The sequence below is a fragment of the Coloeus monedula genome (genome assembly GCF_965178545.1).
Source record: "Coloeus monedula genome assembly, chromosome: 14".
Classification (NCBI taxonomy): Eukaryota; Metazoa; Chordata; class Aves; order Passeriformes; family Corvidae; genus Coloeus; species Coloeus monedula.
The window spans coordinates 3,340,347-3,357,219 of record NC_138794.1 but is presented as its reverse complement, the minus strand read 5'-3'; the positions used below and the strand labels follow the sequence as shown (position 1 = coordinate 3,357,219).

General features: G+C 43.0%; 1 protein-coding gene across 1 annotated transcript in view; it reads right to left on the bottom strand.

Moving 5' to 3' along the window:
* The window catches only part of PDE8A (phosphodiesterase 8A), a 115,540-nt gene extending 104,490 nt beyond the window's left edge, over positions 1–11,050 (bottom strand). The window contains exon 1 of the mRNA XM_082290580.1: positions 10,895–11,050. Coding sequence (XP_082146706.1) covers positions 10,895–10,933 — 39 coding nt within the window. The 5' untranslated portion in view covers positions 10,934–11,050. The remainder of the gene's footprint in view (positions 1–10,894) is intronic.
* Positions 11,051–16,873: the final 5,823 nt, after the last annotated feature.

The following is a 16,873-nucleotide window of genomic DNA, read 5'->3' as shown; positions in this document are numbered from 1 at the left end:
CCATACCTCATAGAGACCTCTGAACCTTGCAAGTGCTGGACCACTTACACTCTCCACTGGGCTCTGGTCTTGGTATAACTTTGGAGGGACTGACAGAGCAGTGCATCATATCAGGGAGGCACCTCCTAACCCACACATAAATCCTGTGCACCCAACACAAGGGTGAAAATCACAGCTACCTCTTAATTCCCACAGCCTGCACTTCCTAGCACAGCTCAAAGGCTCTCAGAAGAAACGGAGGAAAAGATTGCCATTCTCTGATCCTGCACCAGGTCCATTTCATTTCCAAAGTCCTTAAAATTCTCTGGTTTGCTTAGACTTTGTACAACAACCAAACAAGGTTACACCACAAAGCAAAAACTGCCCCATGAACAGTGTCCCACTAACTTAGCAGAGCACAGCAGGAAAGAGTTTATACTGCCCAAAGAGCACAAGAGAACCTTGTAAAAGCTCTTAGCAATCAGAACAGCCAAGATAAAGTTAAGAGAAAATGTCAGAGCTATGTAACCTCCAAAAAGAAGCTGCTTTTAGTTTAATGGGCAAAAAAGATGGCAATTTCAGCTTGCTTTTTTTGACAGTCCAGCTATGAATCTCACTGTAGATAATTCATAAGAGAGCTTAGCTTTTTAGAAAATGTGAACTTCAGTCATGCTTCTCTGAAAATTTGGTGCTTGGCAACGTTCCCATGGTCACACTGTGACCAGAGGCTAAGTCTGAGGATGTGACAAACCTCTGGACTTCCCACACCTCCCACCAGCCACTAGCAGGGCAGGGCTTTTCCCTCTACCCCACTCCCCCTCTAACTCTGAGGCTCTGCACTGATACAAACAAACAAGAAAAAAACCCCTTCCAGCTTCCAAACGGTGACAGCAGAATTAGGTTTCTCAGAAAACTATCATAAGCTGACACATCAATATTTAACTCTTGGAACCAATAGTACAGAATGCCCAACAAAATTTCTTGGTTTATTATCTGCTACCAAACCAGCAGGCTGCCACTCCTGCCTCTCCTTCAGGGACAGACAGACAGACAGACACTGCCTCTGCACTTCTCACCAAAGCCAAGGGGGAGAAGGATGGGTCAGCTTCCTCACTGAGCAGCTTCATTAGTTCAATGAGTTTTTAGTAGAATGAACAAGGATCACAAAAGCTAAATCTCTCTCATCTCCAAGAATCTGGTTTTTCCTATGAGGTACCACTGCCAGAGACAAGTGCTTTTTGGATAAAACTTGGTTCCCAACAAGCTACTGCTCTAATACATTAATTTTAAAGAGCTGTAACTTGCAATAGTATTTCAGAAAACATAAAACTCTCCTAAAAAGTAAGCAGCTGCCCTAAAGTAAAACATTCCATACTCTGGAAAAGGTACAATGTGAGATTATTTGCTGAGGGAAGAAGTGTCATTGGTAGGCTTAGGGGCTGTGAGTGACAGCACTGCCACAGAATTTGAGCTGACTCTTCTCCTGACAGATCTCAGCTCCATGGCATCACACCGAAAGGAACAAGAACACCACCTCCAGAAGTGAGGACATGCAATAATGTCACTAATTGACAGCACAAGCAGAACAGCTCTTTCGTCTGAAATTCTGCAGAAAGCAGATCCATTCCTGCCAAAGACAAAAAAAAAAAAAACAACAACAAAAAAACCAAATACTAAGTGAAAAGTTCCAGCAGCATCAATGGGAGCGTGAAGCAGTGTCTGAGTTCACAGGACTTACTCTTCCTTTTGTTAACAAAACAAAAGCTGTTTGGTTTTGCAGAACTCCCTTTGCCTGGCTTTGAAATGTTTCATTCCTCTAAAATAGCCGGTTTACCCTCAGGTTTTTTCATCTGCAGGACACTGTGACCTATGTATGAAAAAAACTAGCTATCCTGGTCATGAAGTCTTCTTCAGAATGCAAACCCGTATTTAGTTGCAATTCCTGTCCCTTGCTTTCTTTTAAACTCTTTCATCGTTTGTTCTTGGTCTCTGCAACAGTATCTGCAGAAACAAATACATCTACCACTCACACTGGTGCTGTTGCAGCGGTAAGTATGTGCTAACACTGGTTTGGACATTAACTCTCCATTCACAAATTCCACTCAAGAGTACAGGTTTTTTTATTGCACTCGTCAACCAAGTTTTAAGGACATAAAACTCAAATATCGGTATCATACTACATGCCAAAACGGTGAAAAATGAAAAGTAAATCAGTATGCTCAGACTAGAGCCAGAAGAGGAACATGAAGAACTCTTCTCAGTTTTGAACCTTTAAATAGATCCCTTGCATCTTTCTCCAAAGCACACTCTGCTGACGCTGCTGGAGACAAAGCACTGCACACATGGACACAGCTTGGTCTGAGTGCAGCTCTTGTGTTCCTGGGTACACGGTGGCCCCGGTCCTGCATGACACAGAATTAACATCAGGCATTCGAGTGGAAACAGACAGCAAGCTGGCCAGGGAGCCACACACTAACCAGGGGAAGTCTGGGTCACTGCTGCATCACTGCTTACAGAACGATCCTCAGACGCAGGAAAAAACTACACAGGTACAAAAATGTGGGAGGAAAAAAATCCTTTTGAGTGCTTAGAATTTCAAAGTTTTAACTTTGAGTCACCGCTCCCAAAGTTACCTAAAGCCACAGCAACAACCCTTGAGCCCACAGATCATAACAGGGTTGAAAGAGTGTCATTTTAGTAAGAATTTGGCACACTGATAAATCTCTTTGGCATTTGAAAATACTTTGCCTTGGTTTGAAAAATAAAAAGCAAATATCTTGCCAGAAACCCCAGTGCCATCCACACTTCAGTACAAGCTCTGGATTCCAGCATTTACAGATGTACATTCTGATACTCATCCTATGCTGAAATACTTATCTTTGAGTTACATCTCATGGAAAAGTGCAATTTTTACCAGGCAGTTAAACAGCATACAGGACACATCACTTCTGCTTCAAGTTACCAGAGTAATAGCTGTGGCTCTCCTCAACCATTTGTGGAATTTCTCACCAAACTTATGGAAAGTTATGAAGGAAGGAAAAAAAAAAAATTAAAAATTGGAAGGAAGAGCAGACAGTTTTCCAAAAGAATACACATCTACAAACTAATCATCTCAGCTCAACGCTGATCTTGACCTACCTCCATATCACACAGATATATCTGTGCTTTTAAACCTGGAATTAAAACCTCTACTGTAAATCAGAGTTCTACACCTCAGAGTCAGAAGAGAAGCAACCCTGATAACTCAGTGTGAACGAGGAACATCTTTCTGATGATGCAGAAGTGCAGCTACTCCTGAATACAGAAGACTGCATTCAATGAGGATCAAGGTTTCTTTCGTTGTGCTTTAATTAACAAATTAGCGTAGGTTTTTTCCAAACAAGATTCCACTTTGCTGATCACTTACTGAGGTTGTTTTTCTGATTAAATTTTATCAGAGATAACAGAACCTCAGACTCAAAGACAGAACAGGATAGTAAATGTGTAACTTTAAAAATAAGTAGTCTTTTAGGGGCAAGTAAGATGGGGCCTTGTAAAGTTTCCACTGCATCCCAGCTGGGAGCTAAAGGTCACTGCTAACTCAAAATGAAAACAATGGGAAGTAGAGGATGCCATTCTTTCATATTTGTCCAGTGATTCTGTGTTTTCTTAGTATGGATTTACTTAGGAAACTGGGAAATCTAAAACACAATGAAAAGATTTCAATGTCACCATTTTCCCTGTAACAAGACCAGTAATCTGTTCATGTCACTATATAAAATGTTTGATTTACAAAGCAAAATACATCTTCCTTGAAAAAGACATACAAAATGTTTGGTTTCCTATGCAACTTTAAAATTAACATGCAAAATAATTCTGCTCTTGCCAAAAAAAAGGTGAGGTCTCATTTCCAACAAAGAAACAGACACATCTTAAATCTGTTAAAATATTATTTAACAAACAGATTAATATATGTCCTCATTTTAAAAAATCCTTGATTTAGTATCAATTTAGTTTGCTCAGACATGAAAGACCCATCTGGCCAACAAAGTGATTTTCTTCACACCAACAAAAATATGTTATCCCAGTTTTTTGGGATCTAGTGCTCAAAAATTGTCTATCATGTAACAAAGTGGCAGGACCAAAAGCCACATTTCCTCCCACTCCAAGGAAGGATGGGAATACCAATTTGAGTCCCTCATGCTGGAATCAGTCTTTTTCATGAGCAACACTTTATTCCCAAAATTGCTTTTAAATCTTGAATATTCCTTTTTCATTCCAAGTTCTTCTGCTATGCAAGGACATTTAACACTTCTACATGTATCTGCAGACTACCTTTGAACATTTAAAACACTATCAAAACCCATCTCAAATTACCTTGTCTAACACTTTCAAAACAGATATAACCTAATTTATGTCAACACATTTCCATGTCAAAAAGCAGGTTCTAGCTCTCTTCCTTTCTCCTGGAACAAAGTCATACATGTGGGAGCTGGCTTGCAGAATGCTAAGCCTTTTACTTTATGTAGAGTGACAGAGTTACAGATTTTACAAGAAAGAGAAGAAAAGGGCCTGGGAGTTTGATTTGAGGCCAACAGTACAACCCATAGCAAAAGAGAAGGGTCTGGAAGACTGCACAAATTAGAGACTCCGCGACTTAATTTCACAGTGTGTGCAACAACACCATTTATTACATTTTGGCCCTAGAAAGGGTGTCAGGAAAGAACCTCAAAGGGGCTGAATGCTGGAATCTTTTTGCAAAGCAGAGGACTTTAACATCACTCCTTCATGCCTTTGAAACCTTAAAAATCTGACTCTAGGCAATAAAACTATTTAGTATGTCATGCACATTAAAGCTATTCCATTTGTATCTTGTCATCCTGTGCCAATTTAAATCATAGCTAAATGATGATACCTAATTATTTTCCCAATGAATGGATAGCAATGTGTAGAATGTCACAGGATTAAGCAATTTCCAACTGAACCTCCACTGGATGAATGGATCTGATATATAAAAACACTGAAATTCACATGGAAAACTGAGCTTGGGACATAAAATCACACTGTGTGTGCAACCTTGGAAACATTGCTAACAATGTTTTAATTCCATCCATGGCTGGTAAGGCAGTTTACAGTGTGGGCATATTACATCCATACCCACCACCAAAACAGAACACAATGCTAAATGTTCTCCTGCGTGTGCAGGTGCTTCTGTGGCCCCCTAGTAAAATGATAACTTACGTAAATCTTGCACTGAAATTATTTCACCTTGAGGCCAGTCTGCTCATTATCATATTTGCTTTAAGTTTCTTTCACTTTTTGCTGAGAGCCAATAGAAGCTTTAGCTGTCCATATCTCAAAATACTTGTTTCTTCTTTGAGAAGTCATTTGAAAGTCAGTTGACATGCCAACTGCTCAAAAAGTGGAATATTTTCAGTGTATGGTTACTACTGCTTAAGCAACCCAATTCTGGAGTCCTTTCTCAATGTGACAGCCAAGAGAGGTGAACAAACGTTCATATCATAACTAAAACAAAACAGCAATTTATCACTGTTGGTAGTGGCGACTGCTGGATATAACAATTTCAATGGATGTTAAAAATAATTCTCATTCAAATACCTCTCCCTTTCTTGACATGGACATTTACTTGAACATGAGGAACAAATATTAAAGCATGCAAAATGGAAAGCAAAACAGTTTCCAAACAGTATTTTTTCTTAGTTTCAAATGAACCATGAACAACTTTCTTAGTAAGACATTCTTCATTGTCACAGATTGTAAGCATCCTCTAATCAACTGTTGATTGAGTGAGAAGTATTTGCAAGCAGGTGTAACCATTCCCTATCTTTAATTTATATATAAACTTAGCATTTTGGATGTAAAATCTGAATTGCTGGCACCTTAAACAGCAAGGCAAAGCTGGTAACTTTCATTGGCATTTCACACCACATGTAATATTGGGAATGGTAGAAACTCATTAGTACATCACCTCCCGTTATTCTGCCTGGATTATAACTAGAAAATTTCTCACTGTGCATGTACTTACACTTCAATCTGAGCCATATAATTAGGAATACAAAAGGTACAACACAGTAAGAAAAACATCTAGAACTGCAGAAATGAAGGCTTGGTTTTAATACTTCCTCTATCGACAGATTCAGGTGGCAGAAAAGGAAAAGCTTAGTACTAAACTACATTAAATGGCCAGGAAAAAGACACAAAGCAAGCTCAGACAGCAACAGTGAAGAACAATGGAAAGGGCAGAAGAATTTTCAGCTGAAAAAGAGATTCAGTGAAGTTTGTAACAACCGTAAATAGTCCAAGAATTCAGCGTCTAACCTTGCTCATCTCAGTCACACAAGGAATTGCTCTCAGATGCAGTAACACATTTTGCATGAGCTGGTTTGCATGACAAGAAGAGGTACCAATAATAATGCTTTAAAAATTGAAAGTGCAGCTTATGCTTAGTAGTGTAGCCATCTATACGCTGTGAGTGATTTACAGTTTGGGTTTTTTCCAATTTACATAACAAACAACAGGAAATTTAAATAGATAAAAATTAGGCTTAAATATGAGCCCAGTTCACATATTACTACACTACTTCATTCTGTACAATTTAAAAATTAAGACTCCCTGGAGAAAGTGTTCATGCCTTACAACAACAGCATAAAAAGTATCAGTCTGAAAGTCTGGAGCCCTGAAGACTGAGAAAAGTTCATGTATCTCAGCGTGGGAAGGATCCTCTCGGTGGAAGCAAGGATCTCTGCACAGGAGAGCTGACGTCAGTCCGTGGAAGTGGGAGGGAAATGGTGATGGGAGGTTTGTCGGGGAAATGATTGAGGACAGTTTCAGTGGGAACAGGGAGGATTCAAGCAAGGGTGGACGGCCTCAGTGGAAGCATGGACAGAAAGTGTGGGAGTATCAAAGGGAGGGAGTGCTCGTGTGTTCCAAGGGAAAGGAATTACCAGACAGGGAGGAAAAGAACAGACAGCTTAATGGACTAAATAACGTGCTGTTAACTGCTGAAATGAGATCCACTTCAGCACTGCAGGTGCCATATAGCATACAGCCTATGCAGAATTATGCAACACTGGTTTGCAGTGACTGCAAAATTCACAGGCAATTTCAGGGTTTGAACGCAGAAAATTAACTGGCAATAGGGGCGAGGATTTAATCTGGCGGCCCGCATCAGCTGATAAAAAGAAAGACTATTTCACATTTGGTCCTTCTGTCTTAGGAGTAATTTTAGTTTAAAACAAAGGAAGTTTGGATTTACTCCCTGATCCCCTTGCACCCAAATGCACATATTTCTGTATTAAATGTACCCGACAGGGAGAGTTACACAAGGAAAGAGGAAGGAAATCTTACATACGTAAAAGAATGACAGAGCAAAATCAAGGTGCTACAGTGTATATTAATGCACTGGAGAAGAGCCACACACACACAGGATGTTGGGATAGCATATGATTATGAATATCCAAGCCAATTTTAAATAAATGCCCGTGAAGTCCTTAAGGCTTTCAGCATTTACTCCACTTATGTTATAGATTTAACAGCTATTATTCTAAAGGTGTTTAAGCAGGTTTCTACAAATCCAAGTACCTTTACCGCAAGTTCAATTACAAAGATATCTGAAAATCATAACTAATATATATGAAAAAGACAGACTGCCACAATTTTGAGTCCACTTTCTTGAGATTTTTAGAGTTAATACAAAAAATCAGGGCAACTCTTCCTTGCAACAGTGCTGGGTAAGTGTAATTTGATATTCTTTATATAGCACTGGATAATCAAACCCCAGTCCCGGCATCCAAGTACTGCTTATCTTTCACTAATAAACAGTTTAATCTGTGGAGTCAATACACTGAAAATTAAGGGAAGAGCTTTCGTGGCTGGTTCACTGTTTAAATGTGGCACTTATTCTGAGATGCTCATAATTTTCAAATAAAAACCACATATGAAAATACCAATTAAGGAGGGAGATACAGGTGCCATGACCTAAACAAGGTCTTCCATTTCTCACGGACTGTCAGCATATTCACACACAACAGAAATAGGTATTACAGCATTTACCCCTGCACACACACACTTTCAGGATTATTCTGAAAATTTGGGTGGATTAATTTAGGGTTTCCCATACTAGGAAAGAACAGGTAACTTTTTAGCTACAGCTCATAAACTGATGCAAATCACAAAACATGGTATGCTCACACCACACATCCAGAAAATGATCCTCTGCTATTTGACCAGGAAAAAGATATAACAAGACATGAACACAAATCCAGAGTAAGTCAGGGGCCAATTAGCAATAGATACAATGCCATTTTACAATCAACATGGGGCTTTTTTTTGTTTTTAGTACATTTTCTGACTTGAAAAATGTACACTATAGCTAGCAAAATGATTCAATAAATATTATTGCATTATGTATTATACATGTTTTAATAAACTTAACGCTAATGCCAGCCAAAGTGAAAACATGAAATTTACACACAGGCCAAGTTTTGTTCTTAGCTCTAACACAGCATTGGCTTTAATCTGAGAGCATACAACAATTTACAGTGCCCTGAAACAAAGTAAAAATGTCATTCAGGCAGGTTACTGGTGATTCACACAAATTCTGAGAGACACCACCAGCGCCCAAAGCACACCAGGTTTGTAGCATTTTGTGTTTGTGTGAAGGAATCCCTGGGGCCATAAAGGGTGTGCTACACACTCTGAGAAAGAGCAAGGGTTCTTTGTAGCACCCTAACTCTTACAGTTCTTCCTCAAATCAAAAATCCTTTTAATTACAGAACAGCACAACGTCCTGCCCAATGCTCCTTTTGCCTTCAGGAATTTCAGGCTCCTGCACGTTGTTTTCAGTTGTCTCACACCTTTCTTTCTTTCCAAACAACTTCACTGCGCTGTGAGAGCTGCTCTCCAGTGATCCCTCACTCCGGCACAATCTCTGAGGCAGCACAGTTATCTAGCACTCTAAGAACTGCAAATCTGATCGTACTACACACACTAATGATAAAAGCAGAGAATGAAATACCGTGCGCTGCCTGACAGCTCTAAAGACTATTACAGGATTTTGCACATGAAAATAATGTAATGTGCTGTGTCCAACAGATTTTGTATTCAACTGATCACAAACAGAACTCCATTTTCATTTCTCAAAACCCATCTTTCACAGAACTGTGCTGAAGAGTGATGACAGGGGCAGAAAGTGTGACTGAGTGATAAAAATCTGAGTGACTGTCAATGTGATGACAGCATGCACACGAACCAATAGCAACCTGTAGTGTCAGGCTGAATTATCCAAACCTAGTAACAAGAATTTGTCCAAAGTTCTTGAAGGTGAACAACAAAATTTAACAAAATTAAGACTGCTTCCCACACATGCTTCTGGAAACAGGTTTGGAGGGATTTTTCCCCTTAAACAATCACCCAGAAAACAAAATTCACCGGACAAAAATTTTAAAAGACTATTTTTGATTTAGGTATTGTAACATGCAACTATCCTCACCATTAAAAATTCATCTAGCAAAACAACTGTCAGGACTCTGATGACAACTTAAGCTTCCTTAGTGTGGTTGCTGTGTTACACATGCCGTGAGCATGTCTATCGCGTGTGAACAGGGCCGTAAAGTTCATTTCCTGTGCAGTGTTGTTAACACAAAAATTTAGTTTAGTACACCACGATTCAGCTTCACGTTCTGTGTTAAGTATTAATTCCTCCCCCAGCTCACTACTCACAAAGTGGCTGCTAGTTTTCTAGATGCTGTTTAAACTATGAAACTTTTTAAACTGTGAACAAAGATTACTAAATCTGAAGGAAAACAATCGAAGAAAATCACCCACGTAACTGAAGTAAATTATTCCAGGTCAATACTCTAGAAGTTGTCTTAATAAGCAAGTAAAAACCCTAAGAAAACAAATCATTAGAGTTTCTGTTAGTCTGCAAAACACTTGATATTCAGCTAGATCTCACTTGCATCTCAAGCCTGTATCTTATATTTACAGCATGTGTATCTCAGTTCTTATCACAGCAACCAGAACAGATCAGCCATATTATATAATATCCCCAGGGCTGCTACAATGTGATTTTTCTTACATTTGCAACTACTCTTCTTTACAAAATAAAAATAGTTTCCCCCAAAAAAGCAAAGACATAATCCAAACCTGTAACATTAGGAGCTAAAGTACAACCCATAAACAAACAGTCCATCGATAAAAAGCAAACAGACAAGCAAGCACTCCACACACTGTCTCGCTTCCAAGAAAATAATCACGAATCACAGGGTTTTTTCAGTATGTGCCTGCCAACTTCATATAGTCCTGTGTCGTACCTCTATTCAAAAGTATGGGCGCAAACACATGGAAAAAAACCGCAAAAAAATACCCTATTTGCAGCAACAGACAAGGTCAACAAGTTGTTAATGTAAATCAGTACCCAGGGCAAAACACGCTGCCACTCTCCCTTCAACTTTCCGAATGGAAGAGGTATGCAAAGCGATCAGCCCAGCTCGCAGATCGCTTCAGACCGCGATCTGCCCCTGCTTCCAAGGGGGACAAGCACGAACAGCCAGGCGGGACGACCCAGCAGCAACACGGGGCTCAGAGCATCCCCCCCTGCTCGGCGCAGCCCCACCGCGGGCGGAGGGGCCCCCCCGGTTCAGGAGCAAGACCCGCGCCCCCGGCTCCGACGATCGACGAGGACAATTAACATCACTCTCCTCCCCAGAATTAGGGAAACTCATTTTGTGCAATGAAGAAAAGAGGCTTGGGTACCTCTACGAAGTCGCCAAGACACTGATAAGTTTATAAACGAAAGTAATAGCCCAAGCCAGGAAAAGCTCCCCCACAGCGGCAGGGAGACTCCTTGGGCTCCAGCGCTACAGCCAACTCCTGTTCTGAGAGAAACAGTGCTCATGTTTAGCACCCTTTTTACCTTAACACTGGATCTGCCGGTCTGGGCCTCTGCCTCCATGCTCTGGCTGTTCTCCCTCTTGTCTTTCTTAGAGGAATTAGTCCTCGCCTCATAAGTGGATGTGTTGTAGCATTTAATGAATAATCCTGGGACGGGGTTGCCTTGCTGCTGTTGAGACATGGTTGTGTTGGTCTGGTGAGGGAAATTGTACTCCTCAGACTCATTGCTACTGTGACAGATCACTCTGCTGTCAGAGAGGTTGGTGCTTGGAACACAGCCCATGCTTTGTGGCCACCTGGGGAATACTTCTAAATTGTATATATATATGCGTATATATATATATGTATATATATCTTTCCTTCCCGTTGGTATTTTCCCCCTGCTTAATTTTTTTGTTAACAGGTTGAATCTCTCTCCTGCGTCTCCGCTACACTCTGAAGCATTGCCATCGGTCCCTTCTACACCACCAGAAACGTGTCTGTTCTCCTCGTCCTCCAGGAAACAGGTCCTTTAATCTCAATCTCAGCAGTGGGCTGGGGAGCTGGAGGGGAGGGAAGGGGGGAAATCAAGAACCGGTCGACTTCGTATTTTCACAGATTATTATTAATTTGTCTAAGCCATCTGAGAATCTTGGTAAGGTTTTCTTTCCTTCTGGGAAAAGCGAAAAAAAGAAAAAAAAAAAACACCAAAAAACACAGAGGGGAAAAAAACCCCAAAGCAAAAATAACAAAAAAAAACCCCCAAGCCCCAAACCACACACACCCCGGCGTCGGCTCGGCGCTCAGAGCGGCCGGGGGCACAGCACCATCTCGTCCCCTGAGCCCGGAGCACGGCGCATTCTCCACCCGGGCTCGCTCCGCGTTACCGATTAACCCGGGACCGGGCCGGGGGCCGCTCCCCACCTCCGCGTCCGCGCTCCCGCCGAGCAGCGCTCACTCCTCGCGGTCCCGCTCGGCGCTGCGCTGTGCCGGGGGTGCGCTTTGGGGTGTGCTTTGGGGCCAAAAAAAAAAAAAAAAAAAAAAAATCAACGATTTATTAACAAAGAACAGCGAGGACCGACACCCGCCCGGCCGCCCCGGGGAGCCGGCTGCGCTCCTCACGCCGCGCTGGGCACGTCCCGCGCCGCCTCGGTCGCGGGCGGGCGGGCGGCCGCCGCGGGGGTGACATTCAGGTTCCCGTCGTCGGAAGGAAGGAAGAGCCCCCCGTCAGGCGGCAGCGGGGCTCTCCGGCCGCCGCAGCGGCATCCCGGCTCAGCGCCGCGGGGCAGGGGCGGGCCGGGCCGCGGGGAGCCCCCTCGGGGAATCGGGCACGGCCCGGAGGGCTTCCCTCAGCCGCGGGGGCAGCCGGCGCGGCGGGCGGACGCATCAAAGGGCCTCCATGATGCGGTTGGTTTTTTGGGCAGAGAAGTGATGCGAAACGGCGAGATGGGAAAAATTAAAAATTGGAAGAAAAAAAAAAAAGGGGCAAGAAAAATTAAAAAGAGCGAGAAGTAGAAGGAAAACGATCCTAGCGTCCCATCCCGGCGGCAAGGGCTGCAGCGGCGAGAGCTCTGGTTCCCGGGGCCGTGGTGTCTGCATCCCTCAGCAGGGAAATGCCCGGCTCCCCGCAGCCGCCGTCCCTCGCGCCGCGCTCACCTTGTTATTATTGATGTTCCTCAGCGGCGGCGGCGGCGGCCGCGGCCCCTCCGCCGCCCCGCCCGCCCCGCGCCGCCCCGCCCCGCCCCGCGGCTCCCCCCGCGCTGCCCCGGCTCCCGGCCGAGCCAATGCAGCGCCCGGCGGCGCTGACCTCCGGCCCGCGCTGGCGTCAATGCAGATCAGCGGCCGCGGCCAATGCCGCGCCAGCCCCGCCCGAGCCCGCGGCCCCGCACCGCCGCTCACACCCGCACCGCAGCGGGGGCCCGCAGCCGCTCAGGGCTCGGGGTAACCCCGGGACGCCGCCTCGGGGAGGCAGCAAGCGGCTGCCCCGTGAGACACCGGGTGCCCTTCTTCAGCAGCCGGACAACGGACTCGGTTGTTGCTTCCCATCGTTTTCCTTTTCGACTGTGCCCGTGCCAATTTCTTTGAAAATATTTTTGAAAGCAAAGGCTGTGAAAAGGGAAGATGGTGCTATGGGTGGAGCCAGGCCCCGGGGCTTGGGAAATCAACTGCAGGCAGACTTTTCCTGGAATATGTATGTAAAATAAACCTTTTCTGTTTCCATTTCGTATGGAAGTAACCATGCTTCCTTATCCTATAGATGTGGTGGGAGACTAGATGTCTGTAAGTACTTTAAGGGAGAACATACTGTATTTAAAGCCCTTTAAACACCATGCCCAGGGCAAGACAAGTTACCGCCATAGAAAATTTGTGTTCCAGAAGTACCAGCTCAAGTGCAGCCCAGGTTCAACAACAGACATACGACTCCGTACTCTACCACAGACCACACACAACCCGACAGGATCTTCACGTGCCCTTCACTTTTTTCTCTCTGTCATTTGTAGCTTCTGCTACCTTTATTCTCAATGACTCACAGAGGTGCTTCCCCAAGGTCCTGCCTGTTTTCACTAGCTGAGGAACAGCAGTTTAAGGAAGGCCCAACCAAACTTTAGATTTAGGAGCATGGTGAAAACCAAATATCAGAGACATGACTTTTATCAATAAGCTCCAGCATCTGAAGAGGGGAAAATGATGTGTTACAGGAGGAAACTGTTTAAATTACTCCAGTTTTGTACTATGAACTCTTATGTGCTCCCCTGGCAGAATCAGTGTGTTTCAGAAGAATCCAATTCAGCAGGAGCACGTCTGTGAATTCAGGACAGCCAGACTTTAAAACAGTACCTTAACTACATGACAAATGCCATCAGGTCATAATTAAAAGCAAAATATGCAGATAAGTGATGACTATGGACAACAAGAATGGCAAGAAGCAGCTCTTCATTCATATGTGTAACAGCATCACTTGATCCAGATGAGAGCACCTTGTAAAGTTGAGAGATGCAAAGCCAAAAGTCAGTGCTTTTGAGAAATGTGGTTTTTCAGGATAACCACAGTACTTGCAATGCAGAAATGCTTTTATTTACTTCTCATAATTGCTAGCATTAAAGGCTGGAAAATCAAGTCTGTCCTTCCTCGATGCACTGCTACTGTGCAGTTTGGAGTATAAGCAATAGTCACATAAACTTCATCCACCCCATTAATTTAGCTGAGCTATACAGCCTGCTAGAACCAGAAAAAGAAGTCGGCTTCCTGTACCCTCTCATCACTTTGGACACCCACTTAATATAAGCATTTAACAATAAATGAAGGGAAAGGCTTAACATGCCCATTTGAAACAGTGGGCACTGTTTGGACATGGATCTCGTCCTCACTCTTTCCTTTACATTAAACATTATTTACTAGATCCCATTAATAAGAACACACTTAAGTGCAGCTAGAAAAAGACTGTGAAGGAAGAGAATGCTACAATTCCTGCTTGTGCTGTTAAGCATAAATGTGGGCTCCCTGCCTCTGCCCTAATGGATCTGTCAGCAAAACTGCTATTGCACTTTATTTCTGGTGGCACTGGAGGAGTCAGAGACAGCAAAACTTCATTTTCAGAGCTGCACATTCAGTTTGCAGTGCTGACACCTAGAGTTAAGCTTTCTACTTTGTAAAATAGATGAGTCTGGTGTGCAGGTACATAGAGATGAAATGTACAGTTCATGGTGTCATTTCAAAAAAAATTGTCAATATTGGAAAAATCTCTGCTTTCCACTTTGAAGGCAAACAAATTCCCACTCAACTAATACAAAATTTATGCAAATGAAAGGCAAATACTGGGGGCAGGGGGAATGCTTTGTTTGATAACAGCATGACAAAACAAGAAAATGTACATCAGATACGATGTGCACGACCACTTTGCTCTTTTTTAAAGTTTTTCCATGACTGTTCATTGGTAGGTTATTACTCATTATTTCTACAGCCTAACTTCATGAAAACAGAACAAAACAAGTCTCCATTTGCAAGGTTTTCAGATGAGAACTCTCACTGCCTTGACTGGATGAGATGAGCCTGAATAAACCCTTAGCAGTTTAATAAAAGCCATTGAGAAATCACTTAAGTTGTTGTCACACTGATAAAAATTCAACTAAAGACAAAAATTGCTCTTTGAACAAGACACTAGCACTGGAATTGTCTTGTTTCTCTACAATTTGGAAAACACTGGTTCTGGGTTTTATTGCCAATAGAAAAATACAGTTGAAAGTATAGATTTACCCAGAGCCTGGAATCAGAGACAAGAGGTGAAAACATCAAAATCATTGCCAGTAGTAGTAATTTGTCACTACACTGAATGAGGTGTGTGGATAAAGGGGCTTGTTCATGCTTATTGCTGAAGTGCAGCTCAGGAAATGGTGAGCCCAATTATTATTATTATTATAAAAAAAAAATTGAAATCATGCAAAATAGCAGAGGAAGACCAGGAGTGTAGACACTGGCAGATTAAGGCTGTGGGGGAAGTGCAAGGTCAGTACAGAGTCAGTAAGGGAAAGATCAGAAGAGAACTAGCTCTAGGAGACAACTGGGGGAAAGAGAAAGGTTATTTATGGAGAATAAGGCTGAATTTCATTCAGGACTGCAGAATAAGAAAGAATCCTAGGAAAGAGCTTGGAATGACTGTTATCAGTTTGATCTGCAGACAAGTGGGTGCTGGGGAAGATCAAAGTGTCTAGAGGACAAACACATAAGTGTCAAAAATTTAAAAGGATTGAAAATACGCTATTCAGCCACATCCTCATCCTTCTCACAGAGAAATTAAGTGGACCCTGCATGTTTTTGACAAAAGACTGAACAACACAGTGTCCCCCAGATATCCTCCACTATTCCCCATATCTGCTATCTCCCCCCAAATTTCCATAGGCAAAACCACTTCCCTTGACGTATCAGCAGTATCCATCCATTTCACACGTATCAATTTCCACTGCACATTGTAAGAGTTTGTGCATGAGCACTGGGGCAGTTCACTCCTGTCCAGTTACACAAAAATGCAATACGAAAGCCCAGAGCAAAAGTTTGTTGCCAAAATCCAGTTCTGATAGTACTTCAGTACCTGAGACACTGGCAGGCAGAATTATGCAGAAGAAATGATGGACTGACATCTGCATGAACAACAAATATCAGCATCCTTTGAAAAAATGTTTGTCCAACGAAGGCAGAGCGAGCATGACTGCAGTCCTGTGAGCACAGGCAGTGCTCTGTGTGGTTTTAATTGGTTCTCCCCTCAAGTCAGCTGTATGTTCCAATTGTGTCTTTTGGCCTTCTGAAAAGTTAGGCAATCCTGCTGGTCTCTAGGCCAGTGAAGGAGGCAGTGGGGAGAAGGAGGAGGAGGAACTGTGGAAAATGTGCCAGCATGCAAACAGCTGAATGGACTCTACAACACTAACTACTGACACGTGCAAGCTGTGACAGAGTATGTCTCTCCATCCCAAGATATTCTAGAGGAGGAAACAAGGACCATATGCTGCCTTAGCCATGAGTATCAGCATTACACCCCATGAGGGTACATCTGCTTGTTTGTGTATGAGCATCAGGTATCTTGGAACGGGGCGTTTTCAGGTGACTCAAGAGTAAAATTTGTCCTGAGACAGCTCATCCCCAGCTCCTGGAATGTACAGAAGTACAATGAGTTTGTTTTCTGCACCACTTTCCTGATGTCCTGAAAAACCCCGAAGCAGCTGAGAGCAGGGCCGCCCTGATGTCCTGGCAGGCTGTCCAGCTGCTGCTGTTGTGTAACTGCAATTGCAGAACACAGACAGTTGTCTGTACCACTTGGAAATCAGAGCCTTCAAGGCAGTCTAAGTCAGCAACTTTTTCAACTCTAGCACTAAAGACATTCAAGTCTAAAGCTCAGATTCTTCATGTACGTACAAGCTTCATCATCATAACTGGTGTCAGAACAGCTTTTTCAGCTGTAGTTTACACATCACACTCAGCACTGCTCACTGATCAGCAGGACAGACACACTATTTCCAGGAGAAAAATGTAC